Source organism: Magallana gigas, chromosome 9 (genome assembly GCF_963853765.1).
Source record: "Magallana gigas chromosome 9, xbMagGiga1.1, whole genome shotgun sequence".
In the NCBI taxonomy this organism is placed as follows: Eukaryota; Metazoa; Mollusca; class Bivalvia; order Ostreida; family Ostreidae; genus Magallana; species Magallana gigas.
In genome coordinates this window covers 22,545,416-22,558,862 of record NC_088861.1, presented here as the reverse complement: position 1 = coordinate 22,558,862, position 13,447 = coordinate 22,545,416, and the positions used below count along the sequence as shown (strand labels likewise).

Here is a 13,447-nt window from a genome sequence, read left to right as displayed (position 1 = left end):
TTTCATCACAAAAATTAGCCGATATTTTATTGGCCGCCTTAACTGTACTGCGAAGCAGAATACAAGAAAAGATGCTCAAAATGATGTACTTAACAATATTCAACTCTAAAATTTGTCCAACGACCCTGATAAGAAGATAACGGGTCAGCCCCTTAAATCCTCTTTCTCGGATACTCAAAAACGATAACTAATATAATTTGTAAACAATTGTTGAACAAATTGTTTGTAGTTTTAAGTGACTTTTCATTTAATACCAAGAAAAAAGGGCGTGGCCTCTAAAGTAAGGGACCCAGAGGGTAAAGTAAGGGACCAAGATGGTTGTAAAGGGTATTTTGTTATAGCTTATAAAGCAGAAATGTTAATCTTACAGCCTAAGTACCCATACAATATAACAACCTTCTCATTTGTTACGTATAAGGGATTTGTAGGGTCAGAATTTTCAAAACTTTGACCATCTATATCTAGTAAAGACAACATATTCTGATAAGCACATTTTAGATGAAAAGATGTTAAATGTGATGTACATAACAATTTTAAATCTTCAAAATTTCGTTAAACGGTTCTGATAAGAGAAAAGGGGTTGGCCCCTACAATCTTCTTTCTCGGATATCCTAAGAACCATTACGAATTTGTTAACACTTGACACAAAATGTGTGAAGTTTTAAGTGACCTTTCAATTGATATGAAAATAATGGAGCTAGCCCCTAAAATGAGGGATCAAAAGGAGTTTTTTCAATCAAAGCTCTTATACCTAAAACAAAATATTCTCTGATATTTAGAATGAAGACCCTCTTTTCCTATATTTTCAAGTTATGTTTAGCTGGGTTTCTTTTAACCAAATCAAGATCATGCGTGTAAATCGGACGGTAGACCTCCTCGTTGTTCGCAACGAGATGGAGTCTAGTTATTATTTTTCCCCCACAAATTTTGTGCACGCGATTTCTAGGAAACTATCCAATTGATTTGAACAATTTTTTTTAAAGATGATTGGAAGTGATTTGAATTTATTTTCTTTGTAATATTTTTGCCGTCGTCACTTCTGGTACCGATTTATCGCTGATTTTGTAACTTTAACGACCCATTTTGTGCTCGCTTGATCTCAAAAACTATTAGAAATATGTATATGAAATTATCAGGATAGGTAGGCCATAGTCTTCAGTTTTGCCTATTGTTTTTGTTTTACGCCAGTGGCGCCATTCTTAAAAGCTCACTACTGCTCGAATATTTGGTAAACAACATTTCTCAGAGATGGCTAAATAGATTTTCTTGAAATTTTCAGGAGTGATTGAAAAAATATTATACCTCGAGGAATTTTTTTCATTTTTCGAAAGTTCATTTCCTGTTGTCTGTTTCCTGTCCCACGACAAAAAGCCTGTAACATTGAGATCTAAAAACTGATAAAGACTTGAGCATTCTGACTATGTAGGATTATAGACCTATAGTTGTAGATGTAAGTGATTGACACATTAAAACTTTTATGAATTTTAGACAATTGATTAAAGATGTGTTTAACGGGTTTTTTTTGTCAACCGTCACTTCCGGTACTCACCTGGTGGTTCAAACAATTCATGTTTTTAACAAGTTTAAAAGATTTTCTTGGGTGTTTCATCTAGCATGATAAACATTAATTTACACTAGCTAGGCAAATGTACAAGATATACCAGTATTCATTTTCATTAATCACTTTTGTTCGTCCGTTTCTGGTCTCGAGACAAAAACCTAGTTTCACCAGGGAATCAGATTTGGCAGAGAGTATCGATAACTCATCGTACCATATAAAACAAAATCGGACGGAAGACCTACTCGTTACTCGTAACGAAATCTAGTAACAAGTGGTTTATAGCTTCAAAACTACCAGTTATTCAAAACGGTTTTGAAAATTTAATGATACTGATTTATTCCCTTACTGACTGATTAGGTAATTAGTACTAATGGGGCTGTTTTAGGTGACATACATGTAACACCAACAGATATTATCACCTCAGGTGTAGATAATTTACTGTCTGAATGATGCCTAGGGATATCAAATGAACATTGTTTTCTTTTAATAAAAACAGTTTCAATGCATTTATCTGTTATCTTTTCAAAAAAAATATTACTAAATATCACTTGCTTATATAACATGTACTGTAAGTCGGAATTCTACATTTCACTCAATTTTCTACTCCCTAAATCCCGACTTATAGACAAGTATATATGATATGAAAAGATTTTTTGTTAAAATATATATTTGTTTATTTTTGACAGAAGTTCAATACAAACACAAAAAAGATCCACATGGAATTGCTTGGTAAGTGTCAAATGATCAATAAAACGTTTATCAATATTTTTGATAAACTCTCAGAAATTCACGTTGTTCTTAATAGATATCTGACTAAATTTCGGCTTTGACAAAATTGCTCGTTTTACTGAATGACATTTAACTTTAGATGAAAAAAACTCCCTAAGTATACCTAAAGGATTATTTTATTAATGGTATAAAGTATTTTCTCCAAATAAATAAAAATATAAAATAAAACATTATAACTAAATAATTTTGTTATATTATACAGGCATGCAGCAAGTTTTGAAGGTTTGTAAGAGTTTGTTTTCTTAAAAGCTCAAATAAGAAGAATCTTCTCTCTCTCTCCCTCTCTCTCTCACACACACACACACACACACACACACACACACACACACACACACACACACACACACACACACACACACACACACACACACCCACCCACCGCTCACTACTTAAAGTGTGGGTTTTAAAGTTCCAACACTAACAAAGCCGGAATCTGATTTGCAAAATTCAATATCGTTAATTTCTCTGTACTTTATTTAAGTCTAATTTCTTTACAATGGATAGGTACAATTGAATTTTTTTGCTTTGTGTATCTTTCCTCAAATTGCGTTAAACTATATTTAACCTCATTTTCAAACGACCGTGTAGAGTGCGGCTTACGTTCAAACTTCAGCAGGGGCGGAGGATAAGTTCCACTATGGGAATGTTCTACACATTGTATATAGGTGACACTCGTTTGTTTGAAAAGTTTACCTTGCCAGATGAAAAATTATGAAGTGTAGTCTCTGTCAACTTTCCCTATGTACAATTTTATCAGTTTTTCATTTAATTCAGCGATTTCAACTCACACTACCATCTATAAATTGTAAAACATTAGTGTCATTTCACTTTTCATAGCTTAAAATGTGTAAAACACAAGTTATATTAAGAAATATTGGCAAAACCTTGCATCTCATAACACTAATATTATAACCGATAACGGTAAAATATTCCGGAATGCCCCTAATTACGTCATGCAACAATCGAAAGACCTTAAATTATTCCAGAGGGCTACCTAACATTCATCAAAGGACTATGTGCGGTTTTATGCATCTTTGCTCCCGAAATCAAAGTTCTAGAAAGATCTTTAAAAATAAGGTGAAAGATAGATCATTTAATATTTATTCGTTTGATAAGATATCGGCGCTTCTGATTGGTCGAAAAATTTCTTTGATACCTGCATCAATAAAATTTTTGCCGGATCTACTTTTCTCAACTGTTGTGATCTAACACTATTTATAGAACGGGAATTTCCAAGATAAACACTGTCAACAAAATGCAAAGTTGTGTCTCTTTTATTGTCAGCAAACAAAATGCAACCTTGTGAATATAAAAACTTGAAAGTTTAACCTACAAAAATAAACAAAACACATTATTTGATTCACGAAAAAGAAAATTAAGCGTCTTCGCACGATTTCGTCTGCTTGAGATCAATCAACATTTACAGCTAAGCTGGCTGTTCCTTTTCCAGGAATATTATAACGAACATATAGGCCTATAAACTTTCACGGTAACACTGCTGTTCAAATTTGGTAACAATGATTTTTAAATTTACACACGTACATGATTGGTCATCAGAATAAGCGTCGTAAAGAAAAGCTATGAGTAATGCATCAACTCCTTCGGCGCATTCAAAGCGGCAGATATACCAATTAAGTACATCACTGGCTATCTAGTTACCACACCGTTTACAAAAGTCGCTTATACATACTATTCTTTGTCGACATATCAGCTATTTTCATCCACGATCGCCTTTCCTTGGATGGTTATGTCCAGTTGCATATTCCAGCGATCTCGCATGAAAATTAGTTTTATTACGAGTTTTTCTGCACAGTGAATAATATCACAAGCTATCGCATGTATTTTCCATTCGTTTTCAATTCAGCCGGTTCAGATTTTAACTCACTATTTGTGTTTAATCCATTAAATTCAGGATGGATGAAGGCGCATCCATTTTGAATATTGTTGCTGTTGTTGTTTTGTATTCATATGCGCCGCTTCATTTACATTATTTACATTTTTGATCAATGACACTTCACATTTTTTTATTTGAAAATGTTTTATCAAATGATAAGAAATTATCTTCATTTCTTAATTCAAATCATATTGGAAATAAGGGTGTAAAAGGTTTTCACCACAGTGACGTCATACCGTAGAAATGACGTCATGGAGATTGCATTTTGTTTGGAAATTTGCGGGAACTAGGTCATTAAGGTGACGTCATAGATAAACAGCGAATGAGCAATGATGACTAAATCAAGATTAAAGCTATTGGCATCCTCAATACAATGATTGTGAAGATTTTAATTTTATACGATACTATTTTAAAATTGGTTGAAATCGGGGGCAGAAATTTGACCATACCTCACCTAGTCCTTTTAAAAGAAAAATTCAAAAAATTCGAGAAAATATTGACCGTCTGAAAATTGCTTTCCAAAATACACATTTAGTCGCAATTAGAAGAGACAAAGGCTTGAAATACATATTAGTTCATAAAGCACATAATAACCTCCTCGTTAAGAAACAACACTTATGTGAGCCGTATGCTTCAAAAATGTGTTATGTGTAAATATATTATTTGGGTTAGCCGATTTCAAGACTCTAACGGCAAAATATATCAAGTTAAAAATCACATTGCTTATAAGTCAAGTAATGTAGTATACTGGGTGGTTTTGTAAAAAGTGTAACAAAACTGTTTATGTTTGGAAAACTTGACTGACTTTATATCAAAGACATTTTTTAAATTTATCACTGATTAAGAGAAAAACTGATGATTCTGTAGCAATCCACTTTTATACCAATGAACATACTGTTGATGATTATTCTGTAATAGGTAATCATTTAATATTTATTCGTTTGATAAGATATCGGCGCTTCTGATTGGTCAAAAAATTTCTTTGATGCCTGCATCAATAAAATTTTGCCGGATCTACTTTTCTCAACTGTTGTGATCTAACACTATTTATAGAACGGGAATTTCCAAGATAAACACTGTCAACAAAATGTAAAGTTGTGTCTGTTTTATTGTCAGCAAACAAAATGCAACCTTGTGAATATAAAAAATTGAAAGTTTAACCTACAAAAATAAACAAAACACATTATTTGATTCACGAAATAGAAAATTAAGCGTCTTCTCACGATTTCGTCTGCTTGAGATCAATCAACATTTACAGCGAGGTTGGCTGTTCCTTTTCCAGGAATATTAAAACGAACATATAGGCCTATACACTATCACGGTAACACTGCTGTTCAAATTTGGTAACGATAATTTTAAAATTTACACACGTACATGATCGGTCATCAGAATAAGCGTCGTAAAGAAAAGCTATGAGTGATGCATCAACTCCTTCGGCGCATTCCAAGCGGCTGATATACCATTTTAGTACATCACTGGCTATCTAGTTACCACAACGTTTACAAAAGTCGCTTATACATACTATTCTCCGTCGAAATATCAGCTATTTTCATCCACGATCGCCTTTCCTTGGATGGTTATGTCCAGTTGCATATTCCAGCGATCTCACATGAAAACTAGTTTTATTACGAGTTTTTCTGCACAGTGAATAATATCACAAGCTATCGCATGTATTTTCCATTCGTTTTCAATTCAGTCGGTTCAGATTTTAACTCACTATCTGTGTTTAATCCTTTAATTCAGCTCAATAGCTCTGCATCAGCTGAGGCGCATCCATTTTGAATATTGTTGCTGTTGTTGTTTTGTATTCATACGCGCCGCTTCATTTACATTATTTACATTTTTGATCAATGACACATCACATTTTTTTATTTGAAAATGTTTTATTAAATGATAAGAAATGAAGATAATAATTTTTCTATTGATCGACGTATGAAAGAAAAAATTGACCGGAAAAGTTTTTCATCAATGCGCTACGCGCATTGATGAAGTTTTCCGGTCAAATTTTCTTTGATACGTCGATCAATAGAAAAATTATTATCTTCATTTCTTAATTGAAAAATTGTACGAAGATAAATTTACAGAAAATCAGAGAAAATTATGAAACAAAAAGTTAAATACTTATATGTCTTTTGGTATCAACAAAAGGGAACATATTTGTCTTTAAGTTTAGACTAAATAGTTACAAAATTGTAGAGACTCTGTTATATATATATATATATATATATATATATATATATATATATATATATATATATATATATATATATATATATATATATATATATATTTATATAATCCAAAATGAGTGAAAGGTGATATCACACAGTATAAATAATCAAAAAAGAAAAAGAAAATGAACAGTTACAAAGTTTCTATTCACTAGCGCTTTCTGGATTTACATCCTTCTTCAGGTGAACGTACATAAGTTATCAAAGTAAAGATAGATGAATTAAAAAAAAAAAAAGAACAAGCTTTGAATCAAAACTAGGATTTTTTCTGAAAATTTGAAGTTGTAAGGTAATTAATTATCAAACACAAAGCTTAGTATTATATACCTATACGCAGTTTTATATACCTGGATTCGGTTGCACGAACGTTAGCTAAATTTAACTAACCGTTAACTTGACGTTAACGTGACGTTAAAATTAACGACGAGTTAAACGGGTTGCTCAAAAGTTAACAAGCTGTTAAAGCTTAGTTAAGTATCTAATTTAACTTACAGGTTACATAGGTACATTAAATATTAACTTATGTACGTTCACCTGAAGAAGGATGTAAATCAAACGCTAGTGAATAGAAACTTTGTAACTGTTCATTTTCTTTTTCTTTTTTGATTATATATATATATATATATATATATATATATATATATATATATATATATATATATATATATATATATATATATATATATATATATATAAAAGCACTAAAAATAACCAACGACACGAACAATAAAGTAAAATATTGTCAAATTTTCGGGACAACCCGTCCCTTCTTCAGGACAACAAAATAAAAACTACATAAGAAAGAAGAAAAACATCTACAAAACTAGCACTAAACTAAACTAAATAATATATAAAAACTAGATAATGTTTAAACACCGGATCAAAACGTGGCAGCTACATCTTTATATTTAAGAATTCGAGCCCGAGAAAGAAAAATCCTGTCCGACGCAGCGGACGGTCTGTGAAGAAGTGCTGAAAGATAACGCGAACGAATTAACTTGCTAATTGGGGGTTGCTGTTAATTAAGTTGTACTAGTAAGATAATTCGTAGTGAAAGTTTGTAGGGAAGATTGGCCCTGTAAAAGACCACATAAATAATCATGAATGTAAAAACTAATGGAAGTGAAATAAAGCAAAAGAACAAAACCGATTAAGGAAATAGCTAATAATTTGAATAAATAACATGATTAATAGTTTGTACATGGACCGAAAAAGATGAAGATGGTGATATTGCTACGAAAACAAATCAGTACTTAGTTGATGTTCATTTTGGTGAAGTCACTTAATTTGTTAATGCCGTCAGGGCGGAATGACTTCAGTCTATGCATCCAAAATTTTTCTTTGTTTTTTCTCTCCGCATCTGTCCAGTTAGGGTTGTGATCAATGACCAAAACCATCATGTCCTCCCATTTGTGATCATCTAAATTAAAATGTTCCCCGACGGGTTCTTTAATTTTCTTAGTTTTGATGGTGGAACGATGATTATTGATGCGCCTGCGGAGGTCTCCTGTTTCCCCTACGTATTGTTTCTGACAAAATTTACAATTGATGAGATATACACAATTGTCCGTACGACAAGAAGTATTTGCGAAAATTTTGTAAGTACGGCCAGTAATGGGGCTAGAGAAGTCGTCTGCATCAGAGCTGTGTTTGCACAACAGACATCTGGTGTCAGAACAAGTTCTAAAGCCACCATTAGGCAGAGGGTTCTTTAGTTTGGTTCTTACCACCATGTCCTTAAGGTTTCTAGGGCGCTTGAAAGCTGCCATTGGGGGGTTTTTGAAAACCTCAACCATTTTATCATTGCTGTAAAGGATTGGTAGGTTCTTCTTTAAGACTGCATTTAGGCCCCTAAGGACAGGGTGGTAAGTAGTGACAAATGGGACCTTGTTTTCTTCGTTTTTGGGTTTATATTTCAGAAGGGATAAACGATCCTCTTTAGCTAAATCATCAATTGCATTCTGTACAGAGTGCGAGCTGTAGCCCCTGGCACATAAGTGGGATTTTAGGAGTTGACTTTGCTCAGAGTATAGTTCTTGAGTTGAACAAATACGTCTGACTCTGGTGGCTAGGCCTTTTGGTATGCCTCTAAACGTATGAGGTGGGTGGCAGCTAGACGTCATTAAATAGAGGTGGGAATCTGTAGGTTTAGTATGAATATTGAAATCGAGTTTACCATCGACTAAAGTTGAAGTAGTGTCAAGAAACGTGTTGTTGAATGAGGAAATTTCAGTCGTAAATTTGATAGAATGATGGAAAGAATTGACAAAGGTAATAAAATCATCGAGGTTGTTTCTGTTGTCAACCCACTTCATTTCGATGTCGTCTATGAAGCGCAACCAACTAAGAGGTTTGAAGGGTGACTGTGTTAGTAGGTTACGCTCTAGATTACCCATGAATATATTGGCATAAGATGGTGCCATTTTGGTGCCCATAGCAGTGCCACTGACTTGAAGGTAGTGTTCTCCATTGAACATAAAATTATTGAATTTTAGAACATGCTCTAGGAGCTTGGTGAGAGATTCAGTTGAAGGGATCTGAACCTCTCTAGCGTCCCATACCTCTTTACAGGCTGCAATACCTTCGTCATGCGGAATGTTGGTGTAAAGGGATGTGACATCCATCGTCACGAGAATAGTATTATCTGGAAGATTTGAAGATGGCGTTTTGTTAAGATAATCCGTTGTATCTTTAAGATATGACGGTAAATTTTCAACATGTGGACGGAGATGAAGGTCGATGAATTCTGAAATTTTTTCAGTGGGATGTCCAATGGCACTTACTATGGGACGTCCTGGCATTCCAGGTTTGTGAATTTTTGGAAGAACATAAAATTGGCCGGGCTTACAGTTGATAGGAAGAAGGGTAGAATAAATATTGTAACCAATTTCATTATTTTCAAACATAGTATCTAATGTTTTGGTAATAGTATTTGAGAAGTCATCTGTAGGATCAGTGTCAAGCTTTTGGTAAAAACGTTCATCTGACAATTGTCTGTATGCTTCTGCAAGATATTTGTCTTGGTCCATCACAACAATTGTTGACCCTTTATCTGCTTTTTTAATGACGATGTCTTCCCGGTTCTTTAGGGTTTGTAATGCTGATCTTTCTTCTTTATTTAGATTATCCGGGTGTCTGTGTTGTTTGGAAAGGAGTTTCTCGATGTCTGACTCGACAGCTTCTATATATGATTCTAAGGCTCCGCATTTACCAGGGGCTGGTTCCCAGTTGCTCTTAGGTCTATATAGTTTATGGTTTTCAAGGTCTTGTAAAGAAGTTTGGGACTTGTCACCTACATCAGAACTGGAGTCTTTTCTAGAGAGACTTTTCCTGTTAGACTTAGACTGAAAGAACATTTCTCTAGAAAAGACTCCAGTTCTGATGTAGGTGACAAGTCCCAAACTTCTTTACAAGACCTTGAAAACCATAAACTATATAGACCTAAGAGCAACTGGGAACCAGCCCCTGGTAAATGCGGAGCCTTAGAATCATATATAGAAGCTGTCGAGTCAGACATCGAGAAACTCCTTTCCAAACAACACAGACACCCGGATAATCTAAATAAAGAAGAAAGATCAGCATTACAAACCCTAAAGAACCGGGAAGACATCGTCATTAAAAAAGCAGATAAAGGGTCAACAATTGTTGTGATGGACCAAGACAAATATCTTGCAGAAGCATACAGACAATTGTCAGATGAACGTTTTTACCAAAAGCTTGACACTGATCCTACAGATGACTTCTCAAATACTATTACCAAAACATTAGATACTATGTTTGAAAATAATGAAATTGGTTACAATATTTATTCTACCCTTCTTCCTATCAACTGTAAGCCCGGCCAATTTTATGTTCTTCCAAAAATTCACAAACCTGGAATGCCAGGACGTCCCATAGTAAGTGCCATTGGACATCCCACTGAAAAAATTTCAGAATTCATCGACCTTCATCTCCGTCCACATGTTGAAAATTTACCGTCATATCTTAAAGATACAACGGATTATCTTAACAAAACGCCATCTTCAAATCTTCCAGATAATACTATTCTCGTGACGATGGATGTCACATCCCTTTACACCAACATTCCGCATGACGAAGGTATTGCAGCCTGTAAAGAGGTATGGGACGCTAGAGAGGTTCAGATCCCTTCAACTGAATCTCTCACCAAGCTCCTAGAGCATGTTCTAAAATTCAATAATTTTATGTTCAATGGAGAACACTACCTTCAAGTCAGTGGCACTGCTATGGGCACCAAAATGGCACCATCTTATGCCAATATATTCATGGGTAATCTAGAGCGTAACCTACTAACACAGTCACCCTTCAAACCTCTTAGTTGGTTGCGCTTCATAGACGACATCGAAATGAAGTGGGTTGACAACAGAAACAACCTCGATGATTTTATTACCTTTGTCAATTCTTTCCATCATTCTATCAAATTTACGACTGAAATTTCCTCATTCAACAACACGTTTCTTGACACTACTTCAACTTTAGTCGATGGTAAACTCGATTTCAATATTCATACTAAACCTACAGATTCCCACCTCTATTTAATGACGTCTAGCTGCCACCCACCTCATACGTTTAGAGGCATACCAAAAGGCCTAGCCACCAGAGTCAGACGTATTTGTTCAACTCAAGAACTATACTCTGAGCAAAGTCAACTCCTAAAATCCCACTTATGTGCCAGGGGCTACAGCTCGCACTCTGTACAGAATGCAATTGATGATTTAGCTAAAGAGGATCGTTTATCCCTTCTGAAATATAAACCCAAAAACGAAGAAAACAAGGTCCCATTTGTCACTACTTACCACCCTGTCCTTAGGGGCCTAAATGCAGTCTTAAAGAAGAACCTACCAATCCTTTACAGCAATGATGAAATGGTTGAGGTTTTCAAAAACCCCCCAATGGCAGCTTTCAAGCGCCCTAGAAACCTTAAGGACATGGTGGTAAGAACCAAACTAAAGAACCCTCTGCCTAATGGTGGCTTTAGAACTTGTTCTGACACCAGATGTCTGTTGTGCAAACACAGCTCTGATGCAGACGACTTCTCTAGCCCCATTACTGGCCGTACTTACAAAATTTTCGCAAATACTTCTTGTCGTACGGACAATTGTGTATATCTCATCAATTGTAAATTTTGTCAGAAACAATACGTAGGGGAAACAGGAGACCTCCGCAGGCGCATCAATAATCATCGTTCCACCATCAAAACTAAGAAAATTAAAGAACCCGTCGGGGAACATTTTAATTTAGATGATCACAAATGGGAGGACATGATGGTTTTGGTCATTGATCACAACCCTAACTGGACAGATGCGGAGAGAAAAAACAAAGAAAAATTTTGGATGCATAGACTGAAGTCATTCCGCCCTGACGGCATTAACAAATTAAGTGACTTCACCAAAATGAACATCAACTAAGTACTGATTTGTTTTCGTAGCAATATCACCATCTTCATCTTTTTCGGTCCATGTACAAACTATTAATCATGTTATTTATTCAAATTATTAGCTATTTCCTTAATCGGTTTTGTTCTTTTGCTTTATTTCACTTCCATTAGTTTTTACATTCATGATTATTTATGTGGTCTTTTACAGGGCCAATCTTCCCTACAAACTTTCACTACGAATTATCTTACTAGTACAACTTAATTAACAGCAACCCCCAATTAGCAAGTTAATTCGTTCGCGTTATCTTTCAGCACTTCTTCACAGACCGTCCGCTGCGTCGGACGGGATTTTTCTTTCTCGGGCTCGAATTCTTAAATATAAAGATGTAGCTGCCACGTTTTGATCCGGTGTTTAAACATTATCTAGTTTTTATATATTATTTAGTTTAGTTTAGTGCTAGTTTTGTAGATGTTTTTCTTCTTTCTTATGTAGTTTTTATTTTGTTGTCCTGAAGAAGGGACGGGTTGTCCCGAAAATTTGACAATATTTTACTTTATTGTTCGTGTCGTTGGTTATTTTTAGTGCTTTTTTATATCTCATCTTATAACCTTGTATCTTTTGATCCGACACTTTAGATAACGAGTGTTGTTGGTTTGCTAGTGCTTCTTATATATATATATATATATATATATATATATATATATATATATATATATATATATATATCAACAGTTTGTAAAATGGAATTATTTAATTTATATATATATATATATATATATATATATATATATATATATATATATATATATATATATATATATATATATATATATATATATATATATATATATATATAAATTAAATAATTCCATTTTACAAACTGTTGAGTGACAGTAATGTGCAAAGAAGAGAAAAAGAAAAACATTTCATACGTATTTTTAAACCCAAATTGAACTGTTTGTAATGATAATGTATTGAATTGTATGTTATCTACTATGTTGCAAATTATATTTTTTCCGCTAAATATAGCTATGACGTCATAATAGACATTGCCGTTCAACGTTCAAGTTTTTTGACGTCACGTTACTATGTTACCATTATATAGCTTCTGAAGATTTTAAAATGAAAGCGCTTAAGCTATATTGAACGTTTTTCGTGTTTTCTTATTTAATTTTTATCTATAACTCGCCGACCACTGTGGATTTTATTGTGTTTCAATATATATATATATATATATATATATATATATATATATATATATATATATATATATATATATATATATATATATATATATATATATATATTTCCCAATACAACAAAAAATAAATCGGTACAGTTTTAAATAATTCAAAAATGATAAATATCCAGAATAAAATCACAAATTGATCCTATTAACCGCAAACGTTTGCGGTTAATAGGATCAATTTGTGATTTTATTCTGGATATTTATCATTTTTAAATTATATATATATATATATATATATATATATATATATATATATATATATATATATATATATATATATATATATATATATATATATATATATATATATATATATATATAAAATTT

General features: G+C 33.4%; 1 protein-coding gene across 1 annotated transcript; it reads right to left on the bottom strand.

Annotated features, from left to right (window-relative positions):
* Window positions 1-7,507: 7,507 nt before the first annotated feature.
* Window positions 7,508-9,831, bottom strand: LOC117681227 (uncharacterized). Its single transcript, XM_066072416.1, has 2 exons — window positions 7,758-9,831; window positions 7,508-7,551 (listed from the first exon to the last, which is right to left on the bottom strand). The coding sequence occupies exons 1-2, from the start codon at window positions 9,829-9,831 to the stop codon at window positions 7,508-7,510; spliced, it is 2,118 nt and encodes a 705-aa protein (XP_065928488.1).
* Window positions 9,832-13,447: the final 3,616 nt, after the last annotated feature.

Coding starts and splice junctions, on each gene's coding strand:
- LOC117681227 (XM_066072416.1), bottom strand. CDS start 9,831: ATGTTCTTTCAGTCTAAGTCTAACAGGAAAAGTCTCTCTAGAAAAGAC. Junction 7,552..7,757: donor TGACGGCATTAACAAATTAA/GTGACTTCACCA, acceptor GGTCTTTTACAG/GGCCAATCTTCCCTACAAAC.